Consider the following 13,428-nt stretch of genomic DNA (forward strand, 5'->3'; position numbering starts at 1 on the left):
AACTCCCAGACATCTCAGCCAGTTTACCAGCTGTTAGAAAATATGTGGAAGATGGAGTCCAAAACATCTGGAGGTCCAAAGATTGGGAACCACTGCTTTATAACAACAGAAATCCATTTGGATACATAAGGACCTCTTGGGCCTACATCAGCCATATCTGAATATCATTAACACAGATTAGAATGTGGAATACAAATTATGCATATGCATTTTTTTTAAAAAAAGAAAGAATCTGATTCTTCTTGAAATTGCCTAGGTTGCTTACCAGAAACCACTGCAATCTCTCGAGCTCTCTGTGTCTCTCCTTGGCATGCATTAGAGACGATGAAGCAGCAAGATGATCACAAAGCTGAGCTCTGCTTGCTTGCTGCCAAGAATCAATTCACATTTTATCCTGCAGCAATTTTTTTTGGGGGGGGGGGGTTAAGTCAATGTGAAATGGTCATTTCTTAACTACTTACTTACTTAGGCGATCCCTCGTAGTCCGAGGACGATGGTCCACCAAGTGTAATATTCTGGCGGTGGGTCCGTAGGTGACTGTGGAGCCCAATTCGTGACCTGCATCTTCTCACACAGTGAGGGCATTGGTTTCCAGGTGGAAGGCGGTCCCGGTCGGGGTTGGTTTGATGCGTGCCTCTTCAAATTCTGCAACACTGCTGGTCACAGCTGACCTCCAACTGAAACGCTCAAGGGCCAGGGCTTCCCAGTTCTCAGTGTCTATGCCAGAGATTTTAAGGTTGGTTTTGAGATGGTGGTGGGGTATAAATAAAGATTATTATTATTATTATTATTATTATTATTATTATTATTGCATCCCTGGGCAGCCACAAGAATCTATTGGATGACGTTGCCCGAGTCATACAATCTCAGCCTTAGTGGTAGGCAGGGGCCAACCCCCTCTGGACAAATATGGAAAACTCCATAATAGTATCACCACAAATCAGAAATAAGTTGAAGACACACAGTCATACAAGTAACTATTTTAGACCTTGTTCTACCCTAGACATTCTCAAGAGGTAGGAAGGTCATCTGAATAAGCAGAAGCATAGAGTGACTCTTAGGAGGGGATGATGAAAGCACAGAAGAAGGTTAATTACTTTTTTTGTTTATTTCTGCTTTTTTGTTCTGTAGAATAGAGGTTCAGCTAAAGTTGAAGCCCATTACTCTACAACTCAAGGAGACTCTAGGTTACAATCCCAGAGAGCTGCAGGTGAGGTGGGCCCCAGAAGATAAGCTCAGTACAATAAGAAATGATTCTGTGTCTAGTTTGTGATTGTCAAAAGCCCCTTGGGTCAATCTGGGCTCCACATGTGCCAGTTCCAGGGCTGAATTGCCAACCGTCTCTTATCTTTGGTTTGCCTAGAATCATCATAGAGTTGGAAGAGACCTCGTGGGCCATCCAACTCCCTGCCAAGAAACAGGAAAATTGCATTCAAAGCACCCCTGACAGATGGCCATCCAGCCTCTGTTTAAAAGCTTCCATAGAAGGAGCCTCCACCACACTCCAGGGCAGAGAGTTCCACTGCTGAACAGCTCTCACAGTCAGGAAGTTCTTCCTAATGCTCAGGTGGAATCTCCTTTCTTGTAGTTTCAAGCCATTGTTCTGTGTCCTAGTCTCCAGAGAAGCAGAAAACAAGCTTGCTCCCTCCTCCCTGTGACTTCCCCTCACATATTTATACATGGCTATCATGTCTCCTCTCAGCCTTCTCTTCTTCAGGCTAAACATGCCTAGCTCTTTAAGCCGCTCCTCATAGGGCTTGTTTTCTAGACCCTTGATCATTTTTGTCGCCAAAATATATGCAATTTTGGATTTGGGGGCATGGATTCCAAAATTCTGGATAATAGATATTCAACCTTTACTAGGATTGCTTTGTTCAATAATGCAGAAATCAGTAGGTCTGGTTAGTCATTGAGGCCGAGAAACTGGAAAGGTAGCTTATTCAGATGGCTCTTTGCCACAGAAAGCCAAACCAGTCTGGCTGGTTGGATTACAGTCTCTGCTATGGGTAAAAAGGGCCGGGCCATGTTACGTCTCTGTATCTCTGTACTGACTCATGAATGTACATCATTAAAATTCTGTTAAAGTTGGCTAACCCAATATAATATCTAATAATATAGTATTTTATCAACCTAACAAATTGTTTACCCAAAATTACTAGCTGCCTTGTTTTTTTATTAGTTTGTTTTAAGCAAGTAAAGGAGGGTTGGCCTATGACATTTGTTGCCATCTGCTAGCTTGTTTGGATTCTGTAGTGGGGGGGCTTTCCATACAGCTGTATAAAATCCACATTGAACTGGATTATATGACAGTGTGAATATAAATATGTGAGAGGAAATCACAGGGAGGAGGGAGCAAGCTTGTTTTCTGCTTCCCTGGAGACTAGGACGAGGAACAATGACTTCAAACTACAAGAAAGGAGATTCCATCTGAACATTAGGAAGAACTTCCTGACTGTGAGAGCCGTTCAGCAGTGGAACTCTCTGCCAAGGAGTGTGGTGGAGGCTCCTTCTGTGGAAGCTTTCAAACAGAGGCTGGATGGCCATCTGTCGGGGGTGATTTGAATGCAATTTTCCTGCTTCTTGGCAGGGGTGTTGTAGAGCAATTTACAATGGCTGTGGATTAGGCCCAAGCCATTGTGGGTTGCCTGGTGAGAAAAGAGAAGCCAATATTGCAAAATAAATCTCACCAAGTTGAAGCAGAAGCCACCAAGATATTTATTGCGATCCAGCTGGAAAGGATTTCATACCACGATCATTCGTCAAGCAGACATACATTGAACACAAAATAAAGCCTTTTTATACATATACAGAGCTATCTGATTGGGTGGCGCTCTACAGTTGGGAGGAGACTTGGCCACCTCCTGAGCGCCTTAACCAATGGATAAGCTCACGCCACTTCAGCATCCTGGCCAATCAGGAAAGAAGGAGGCGGGACGAGAGGGAAACAATGAGAACTGGAGTGGATTATGGAAATATGGAAATATGAGCGAGTCCTCAGGGGCCTTCTAGCCGACCAGCTTATTGTCTTGAGGGGTGGCAATCAACGTTGATGTCTGGTGAGATGCCGAGAATCTGATTTTTTCTTGAACTGAGATATGGAGACAATGGGGTAATCCTGGCTGTAGTTTTGGTGGATGGAAGATAACTGAGAGAACAGATCAGGATAAATTGTGGCTTTCCGAAGACCCTTTGCCCTGTTGAGATGTGATCATCTATGCCAGGTGGGCATCTCCCTCTGGGGGGGGGGGGGACATACTCCAGGGTCGCTGCCCATTGTATTGTCCATGCAAATATGTCTCTTGATAAGGTTCTTTTCAAACAGGAGATTTCCTACTTCCCAGGGTCACTGAGAGTGTCTTCTTATATTTTTATATATTTCTTATAAAAGGGAATAGGGCAGAAGGGTCAGGCAAAGGTCAGATACACAGGGAGAAATATAGAAATCATAGTGCAGAAAACATACCCACTTACCCCCCCCCCCCCCCAGAGTCCCATAGTGAAATTGATGAGAGCCTCGATCATGGCTCAGTATATGTCCATAGTTCATAGCAAAACTATAAGTTACTATCTTTTATGGGGGGGGGGGGATCATGTTCAACCTCAGGGGGTTGAACTGGATGGCCCATGAGATCTCTTCCAACTCTATGATTCTATGATTCTAAAGTAGATATTGTGGATTATCTGTCTTTATATTCTGGGTTATATGGTTGTGTGCAAGGGTCTAGGTGGGGATAGAAGAGGGGCAGAGCCAGATCAACCCGTTCCTCCTCTGGCAGATAGCTCACATACTGCTGGGTGAGTGCTTTATCATCTTTTGCTAAATAGACCAGATGGTATACACTGCAATGGCATCGTAAAGCCATACAGTGAAACAGGTACAAGTATAACGTGCAAGTTAACAGCAAGCACTTCCAAAAATACAGGATTTTCTGCCTTCTTTCTCTTGATCAGCCGAAAGAAATCGGCTCATATCTTCACACAGGGTGTGAAGTCATTGCTTCCTGGAGTAGTGACTATGCATTAACAAATAAGACAGTGTTGTAACCCCTTTCTTAACGTGTGACATCAATCGAAGTAAATGGAAGAGTTTGTACTTCCTCCCATAACCTTCTAAAATCGTCCTTGTTGCTCAAGAAGAGTACGTTGGATAAAAATGCCTCGTGGATTTGCTTTTATGAAAGACTGAATTTATACGTTTCTTGGCAGAACGTATATGTTAAGAACTTGCTTATGGGCTCTGATGAAAACGAAAGCTAAGACAAGACAATGATGCTAAATGAACCCTATGAACCAGTGCGTACCTTGAGATCTTCTGGAGAGGCACTGCTCTCTCTCTCCCCGCTGTCACATGCATGTTTGGTGGGGACGAGAGAGAGAGAACCTTCTCAGTGGTGGCCCCCCGGCTCTGGAACTCCCTCCCTAGGGAGATCAGACAGCCTCCCACCTTGTCCTCCTTTCGTAGTCAACTAGAAACCTGGATGTTCCGGTGCGCTTTTGACTAAGCAGCTCACCAGTAATTTTCTTGTCCTTACTTGTAGTTCCGCACTTTACACTGGCCCGCACTTTAACCTGGCATACGTTCCGAGGCAGCCCTAGGTAATTTTCAATGGTAAGCAAACAGTATTTTGGCACCCCCACCCCCACCCCCAACCAATCACTGATATATATTTTCTGTTCGTCATGGGAGTTCAGTGTGATTTGGTTCAATTCCATCATTGGTGGAGTTCAGAATGCTCTTTGATTGTAGGTGAACTATATATCCCAGTAACTACAACATGCATATATCAAGGTGTATTTTCCCCCAAGTGCGCTTCAAAAGCGCCCCTGGGCAAAATCAACTATACTGTAAATGCTTACTTTGCGTAATGGGTTGAGTCACCCCTGCATACGTTCTACCTCAATATGTGTTATGACAGTATTTCCTGCCCAGTTTACCATATTGTTGCACTTTTCTGTGCTCCTGTAAAAATGTATTGCACTCATTGAATCTGAACCTCAGCTATGTTTCTTTCAGCCGTATTGTTTTTATATTGCTTTCTATTGTGTTGTTATATGTTTTATCTGATGTTTTTAATTGGTTAACGTCTTTTACATGTGTGTTTTAATTGTCATCTTGGGTGTGTCCCTTGTAAGCTGTCCTGAGTTCCATAGGGGAGATGGTTGGCGAGGTATAAAAATAAAGTTATTATTATATTATTATAATGATGTCTTGGTTTTTAGTAGCGCGCCATTGTATTTTATAAGACAAAGCAGAAATTGCTTCCATGTGAGACGCAGTTGATGATGGTGGAAAGGAATCTGCTAACCACACTCCAAACTGAGGCCCCTTCTACACCGCCATATAATCCAGATTATCAAAGCAGATAATTCATATTACCTGCTCTGAACTGGATTATAAGTGTCTACACTGCCATATAATCCAGTTCAAAGCAGATAATCTGGATTTTATATGGTAGTGTAGACATTTATAGAAGGAGCCTTTGACTTATGGCAGCCCTTTGAATGAGGGATTCCTAGTCATCCTATTCTCAATGGTGTCTTCCTTGATTGGGTCTATCCATCTTCCTCTTTTCCTACGACCCGCCACCTTCTAGGGAGTCATGTTTTCTCATGATATGGCCATAGTGTAACACTCTCAGCTTAGTCATCTTGGCATCTGGGGATAGTTCAGGGTTGATTTGCCCCAAGACTCATTGAATTGTCTTTTTAGCAATCCAAATGAAATGACAGGGCGAAGGTTTGAGGAAAAGAGACAAAAGAGAGTTCCTGAGTTCTGTAAAAGCACGGTTTATTCTCGGTTGGCGCCAACCGGATATGGACCCTGCTGGTAGTCCAGAAAACAGGGTACTGAACAAAAGAATTGCCTTGGTTTATATACCCTTTAAAATAATATGCATGCATCATACAAGCATCACAATGTGCATCACAAAATTCCACTTTTACATTGACTCCAATAGCATATTTTAACTTGAACACCTTCAATCTTCCATTAAGCACCTTTGTCTAAAGAGCTGCTCATTAAGAGGACCATCCTGTACCCCATATGCCAGAATGTTTACCAGGCTACTGATAGCAAGAACTTCCATCCATCTTGAGATAATGCGGCGGCCAGGCTGCTAGCAGGGTCATCTATAAAATCCCATATTACACCGATTCCGCAACAATAGAAATTCGGATCTCTTACAAGATACTGATCCTGACATTTAGAGCTCAAAATTGCCAAGGACCTTTATATCTTAGGGACCACCTCATTCCTTTTTCCATCAGTGGTCGCCTCGATCCACCCAGGAAAATCTCCTATACATACCGGGCCCTAGGGAGGTACACCTGGAAACTACAAGGCATAGAGCTTTTTTGATCTATGCTCCAATTCTGTGGAACTCATTGCCTCCATATGTTAGAACAATGTCAGATTTCAACCTTTTGTAAAAGCGCTCAAGACTTGGCTATTTGGTTGTGCATTTAAGTAATCAAATCTAATTTGCCAAATAGTCACTATTGGATGATTTTATGTTGAATGTTTTTAAATTGTGAAATGCTATTTTAAATTGTAAATCTCTTGGAGCACCTTGGTGGAGAGCGACTAATAAAAAAATAAAGTGAAGTGAAGTGAAGTGAAGATAAGTTCTTCGTGAATAAGCATCTTGATAGCCAGGCTCATTAATCTTATGATAAGCCCTACTTGGTACCAAAATGGAAGCGTCTCTTAAAATTTGCCAGAATATTGCCAGAGATGCCAGGATTTAGGAAAGGAATATCTAAAGCAGTGGTTCTCAACCTGTGGGTCCCCAGGTGTTTTGGCCTGCAACTCCCAGAAATCCCAGCCAGATAAGCTGTTAGGATTTCTGGGAGTTGAAGGCCAAAACATCTGGGGACCCACAGGTTGAGAACCACTGCAGATATTCCTTTCCTAGACCCTGACCTCTCTGTGACATTTAATTTGCCCAAGTGAAGAGAAGTTCATGCACACATGCATCTCCCTTTGTGATTTCATGTATTTTCTAATTCCTATTTCTAATATGGTTACATCCAATATATATTTTCCAGTATGTGTATCATGTATTTTCATCATGCCTTCATCAATAATATCTGCAAGACCCTTCTTCAATAAGTTGATTTTCTTCCTATTAGTTTTTTTCCCCCACTGTCCAGCTTTCACAATCATACATAGAATTAGGGAATAAGATGGGCATGAGTTGATACAAAAAGGAAGTGATTGAGTTCTACGTATCAAAGATTCCTGCCTAGGAAAAATGTATTTACTGCTGTCGTGACAACTAATTTCCCTTTTGTAAACATCTCTTCAGTGGTTCCTCAGTTGGGTTGCCTTCATCCTTAGAGTCATTTTGGGGTGGGACCTCTCCTGGGCGGATTGTCAAAATCAAACACAATTGTTTGCTAACTAGGATGTGTCCAGGAAGGTCAAGTTTTGGCACAGTGAGAGATCCCTTGGTGCCTATTTGCTTTCACAAGAGGGGAGATAGCAATGACTCCTCATGGTCATTTCCTTAGCTGCAAGGACACACCTGACATGGGAAGACGGATGTGGTTGTGGGTGGAAACTTTGCCAGAAAGAGCAGGTGGCGGTGAGGCTTCCTGCCTCCTTTTTCTCCAGGCGTTCTGAACTGCTTGCTTGTTTTTTTGCACAAAAGAGGAAAGGATGCTACTTCTGTCACCACCAGCTGTTGCAATAAGCTTGCTAATCTTCACAGGCATGTGCACACAGGCTCCAGGGGAAATGTGTGTTTGTTTGTATGTATGGGGCTATGGATAAAGCTGTACAGTCGCCCCTTCACAATTGTGGTTTTGGCTTTTGCAGTTTTAATTATTTGTGGATTTGATTAAAATATTATCTCTAGGAATCTCTAGATCCTGCCATTCAATTCTATAGTTCATGTCTAACAAAACATCAGAGGAATTTTGTACTCACTTCAAGGACATAGTAAGGTACTTCTGTGCAGGGCCATAGCCAGAAAAAAAATTTCGGGAGGGGTTGAAAATTTTGCCGGGGGGGGGGGTGGGGTTGAAAATTTTGTGGGGTGGGGTTTGAAATTTTTGCGGGGTGGGGGTCTGAAACCTGCCTCCTAGCTCACGCTGAAGCAAAGAGCACAGCAGGGGGCAGAGCAGCCTTCAGTAGCCTGCAGCTCCGCCCTTGTCAACCACCTCCACCAAGTCTGGCCTCCTTAATGAGAGCATTCAACACACACACGCCCAACTTGGTTGCTTCACTACATCGGCTATTGCTGCAAGTAATGACAGTGTGAATAAATTGTCAATATTTGCTTGAGATAGTGCTTGCAGTTCTGGAGGGACTCTTAATTTTTTGCATCTCATAGACTTAGCATGGGGATTTGGTTAACCAGTTCAAATTCATGAGTAAACCAGGTTTCTTAAAAAAAATCTGAAACATTTCGGGGGGGGTTGAACCCCTAAAACCACCCCCTCGCTACAGGCTTGCTTCTGTGGTCCCCCTGCTCTCTTCCAGGCACAGAGCGACTGAGAGGAGGGCTGTAGTGGCTTTACAGTAGCCCTGCGGGATGTTATAATAGTTCAGTGTAGCATAGTTTTCAGCAGACAGCAATAGTAATGCACACTTTTTTTGGCTAAATTACAAAGAGCACACTTTTTGCCACTGCGAATTACTATAAATCCAAGCAACTACAATTCCCAAATGATTTTATCATTTGGGAGTTGTAGTTGCTTGGATTTATAGTTCACCTACAATCAAAAAGCATTCCGAATTCCACCAATGATGGAATTGAACCAAACTTGGCACGCAGAACTTCCATGACCAATAGAAAATACTGGAAGTGTTTGGTAGGCATTGACCTTGAGTGTTGGAGTTGTAGTTCACCTACATCCAGAGAGCACTGTGGACTCAAACAATGATGGATCTGGACCAAACTTGGCACAAATACTCAACATGCCCAAATGTGAACACTGGTGGAGTTTGGGGAAAATAGACCTTGACATTTGGAAGTCTTAGTTGCTGGGATTTATAGTTCACTTAATCAAAGAGCATTCTGAATCCAGCCCACAATAGATCAGCATCAAACTTGGCTCACTACCTACATGGCCAACATTGAAAACTGGTGGGGTTGGGGGCTGGCCAATCACAGAAGGAGGAGTCCTTTTAGTGGGAGGATTTGCTGTCTGTTTCCAAAAAGGAAGAGAAGGACAGGCAGGGAGATCTTCAGCATCTCTCCCAAAGGGATTCCTAAGACCATCAGAAATATGTTTTCTGATGGTCTTTGGCGACCCCTCTGAAACTCCCTCACGATCCCTCCAAGGGTCCCGACCCCCAGGTTGAGAAACGCTGTGATAATACAATCTAACACACATCAGTCAGAATTGTCCCTCCAGGAAAATTGCTGGCATGGGTGTGGGCACTCTCCTTGCAGGAACTAATGGCCTGGAACTAGGTAGTTCCAGAAGGTGCTACCTTATTGCCAGCGGTAGAATCATAGAATCAAAGAGTTGGAAGAGACCTCATGGGCCATCCAGTCCAACTCCCTGCCAAGAAGCAGGAATATTGCATTCAAATCACCCCTGACAGATGGCCATCCAGCCCCTGTTTAAAAGCTTCCAAAGAAGGAGCTTCCACCGCACTCCGGGGCAGAGAGTTCCACTGCTGAACGGCTCTCAGAGTCAGGAAGTTCTTCCTCATGCTCAGGTGGAATCTCCTTTCTTGTAGTTTGAAGCCATTGTTCCGCGTCCTAGTCTCCAAGGAAGCAGAAAACAAGCTTGCTCCCTCCTCCCTGTGGCTTCCTCTCACATATTTATACATGTCTATCATATTTACTCTCAGCCTTCTCTTCTTCAGGCTAAATATGCCCAGCTCCTTAAGCCGCTCCTCATAGGGCTTGTTCTCTATTCGCTTTCCACAGTTTCCATATCTCCTGCCAATGACGGCTATGATTAATAATGTAAACTTGGGTACTGGGCAGGGGATAGGTCCAAGGCACAGCTGATGTTGTTCCACAGCAAGCCCTTTAAATCCTTGAAACCTTGCCGGTTTGGTTTTTCAATAAGCGGCTTTACTTGGGGCTTTATCAGAACTCCAGATAAAGTCACAGAAAACATCCAAACGAACACAATGTTTGACAAAGCATTGTGTTCTTTTGCCAGGCAGCAAAAGAGGCACTAAAAAAGTGAGCTCCGAAAGAAAGTATTCATTGAGCTAGTTAGACATTAGTCACAACCCCAAACAAAGCGAACGTCTTTGTGACTCCAGCCCTTGATGTGAAGCAATCTGTCATTGTTTAATCCAGGAAGAATTTACAGAGTAAAAGAGTGCTCCAGAGAGTCCTGTGTGTTGGTGGTGGATGATCAGTGTCACTTTTTAAATTGCAGCAATCAATAAAAGGCCACCAAGTGTCACAAACTGAGTTGACTGTCTTATTATTTCTCCTACCTTTCATGCAATGTGTCAATTTGTTTTCCATAAGGCCAGATCCCCATCATTCATTTAACCAGTTGTATGTCATACGTTTTAGAGCCTTTCCAATGCAAAAACCAAGCCCCCGGTGGCGCAGTGGGTTAAACCCCTGTGCCAACAGGACTGAAGACCGACAGGTCGCAGGTTCAAATCCGGGGAGAGGCAGATGAGCTCCCTCTATCAGCACCAGCTCCTCATGCGGGGACATGAGAGAAGCCTCCCACAAGGATGATAAAAACATCAAATCATCCAGGCGTCCCCTGGGCAACCTCCTTGCAGAAGCGACTTGCAGTTTCTCACACCAGAAGCGACTTGCAGTTTCTCAAGTTGCTCCTGACACGACAAAAAAAATATGCAAAAACCACTAGTAATCTTGACCTATTGATTTTTGATGTGAAAACCTTTCTTTTTTCATTCAAGAAACCTAGAGGCAAGCAAGATTTTACCTTTTCTCCTTATCTTGGAAATGCCATTGAATACAGGCAGCCCCTGAGTTACAAACATCCAACTTACAAATGATTCCTAGTTATGAACAGGGGTGAAACAACAGGAAGTGAGATAAATCTACCCTTAGGAAGAGAAATTCACTCCTGGGAAATTTATTACCATGTGGAATTTATCACCAAGAGAGGAAAACAAACATTGCAGGGATGTTAACCCTTCCCCTATCCAAACATGCATGTGTGTGTGTGTGTGTATACATATGCGTGTGTGTATATACTGTATATGTTATACATATACGAGGGTTGAATGAAAAGTAATGCCTCCACCTTCGTTACTTGAGTTTGGATGGGAATATTTTAATAAATCAAACATAGAATGTGCTCTTTAACTTGCTTGTAATTTCTCTCTCAGTGATACGACGATCATCCTGAATCAATCTGTCAACCTTTTGCTTGTGAAACTTGGTGGTTGCTGTCACAGGACGTCCAACTCTTTGTTTGTCACACAAGTCAGATGTTCCCACCTCAACATCTTCAAACTTACTCACATCAACACAATCACCATAAACAGCTTGCATTCTCTGGTGAATCTCCTTTGGTGTGACGCCTTCTGCTGTCAAGAATTCAATTTTTTTGTCATGTCAGGAGTGACCTGAGAAACTGCAAGTCGCTTCTGGTGTGAGAGAATTGGCCATCTGCAAGGATGTTGCCCAGGGGACGCCCAAATTATTTGATGTTTTATCATCCTTGTGGGAGGCTTCTCTCATGTCCCCACATGAGGAGCTGTAGCTGATAGAGGGAGCTCATCTGCCTCTCCCCGGATTCGAACCTGTGATCTGTCGGTCTTCAGTCCTGCCGGCACAGGGGTTTAACCCACTGTGCCACCGGGTGCTCCAAGAATTCAATGACTGCACATTGCTTGAGTCGCATTGACCGACCGTCGGTGCAGTGTTCCATACTTTGCACTTTAACAACACAACCATTTAATGCTAAGGCTTCCTGCCAAAATGGAACTGTAGAGGAGAGTCTACTGAACAAGTCAGTACCTGCCACATACCAGTAATGCCATCTGTTGAGGAGTTACGAAGGTGGAGGCATTACTTTTCATTCAACCCTTTTGTGTGTGTGTGGAGTTACACTTTAAAATGTACCTGTTCTGACTACAAATTCAACTTAAAAACAAACCTTACCTTGTTTGAAACTTGGGGACTGCCTGTACTTGATTAAAAACAGATAAGTAACAGGACATGACCCTTCTGCAATCAGACATCTCTCACAGCTGTCTCTGTGTGTGCATGCACGCACACTTGTGTATATATAGTGCCATTTGCTTTCATTTTGATAGACTGTAGTACTATATGTGTATTGATTCATACATGTGATCTTTATGCAAGGATGAGATTCAGTTTTGTGATCTATTATTCCATTTGATTTTCCATCCAGTTTTGTGGATTTGCAGTCTTAAACACTGTGGTGGGGGCCAACCATCCCGAATAGATTACTGCAACACACTCTACGTGGGGTTGCCTTTGAATACTGTTTGGAAGCTTCAAATGGTCCAACGGGCCTTATTACTTTTTCCTCTGGATCAGGGTCCATTTGCAAACGCTGTAATTTGTGAGGATCCTGGGCCTAAATACTGCACTAATCAAATGATCTGGCATCTTCTTATCCTGCAGATGGCCTCAGCAAATGATACCCGGCAAGCGCCCAAGGATGCTGCTGACCAGAACTTTGACTATATGTTCAAGCTGCTAATCATCGGCAACAGCAGTGTGGGCAAGACTTCGTTCCTCTTCCGGTATGCGGATGACTCCTTCACGTCAGCCTTTGTTAGCACTGTGGGCATCGACTTCAAGGTCAAGACGGTCTACAGGAATGAGAAAAGAGTCAAGCTGCAGATTTGGGTAAGAAAGGCCTGAAGTTGATAATCCACAGCCACGGAAGGGGGATACAATCAGTTGATTTGCGTTTTGATAGGAACTTCCACAATTTGCACAGCCCTTTACGTGGTTTTGGACTCCCTATTGTGAATATCATAGCCAGCTTAGCCAGTGATGAGTTACAATCCAATCAACATCTGGAGGACCCCACATTCTTAGGGAATGATATATGCAGTAGCTAGATCCTCAAAACCCCCCTTGAAAAACTGGCCTCTATTTAAAAATATTGTTACCCTTATGGGTCCAAGATGTAAATTGCTTACTTTGCATTCTTACATCTAATGTTTTGTTGTGTTCTTTTGATTCGCTCTGCCAATGAAGGATCTTCAAAGAGCACCCTAGACTGATATCTGCTTTGTCTCAATTTAGTTCTTCTGGTATCCAAATCAAGGTCCTGTTGGATATATAGGTGTACATGACCAGAATATGTAGCATTTGAAGCATTGCTGGAGTAGCAGCATACAGGGAGTAGACAACCCTGTATGCTGCTATTGAAAGTCGGGACTATGCGTATTTGTATGAGAGAAAGTGATGAAGAAGGGTGAGGCTATATGATAGTATATGGGGTGGAGGAGGTGCTCCAGGAGATGCTCCAGGATAGTGT

General features: G+C 43.4%; 1 protein-coding gene across 1 annotated transcript in view; it reads left to right on the forward strand.

The window, feature by feature from the left end:
* RAB3D (RAB3D, member RAS oncogene family) overlaps nt 1-13,428 on the forward strand; it is a 57,123-nt gene that overhangs the window by 33,329 nt on the left and 10,366 nt on the right. Inside the window, exon 2 of the mRNA XM_060763549.2 lies at nt 12,561-12,788. Coding sequence (XP_060619532.1) covers nt 12,561-12,788 — 228 coding nt within the window. The remainder of the gene's footprint in view (nt 1-12,560; nt 12,789-13,428) is intronic.

The sequence above is a fragment of the Anolis sagrei genome, chromosome 2 (genome assembly GCF_037176765.1).
Source record: "Anolis sagrei isolate rAnoSag1 chromosome 2, rAnoSag1.mat, whole genome shotgun sequence".
NCBI lineage: Eukaryota > Metazoa > Chordata > Lepidosauria > Squamata > Dactyloidae > Anolis > Anolis sagrei.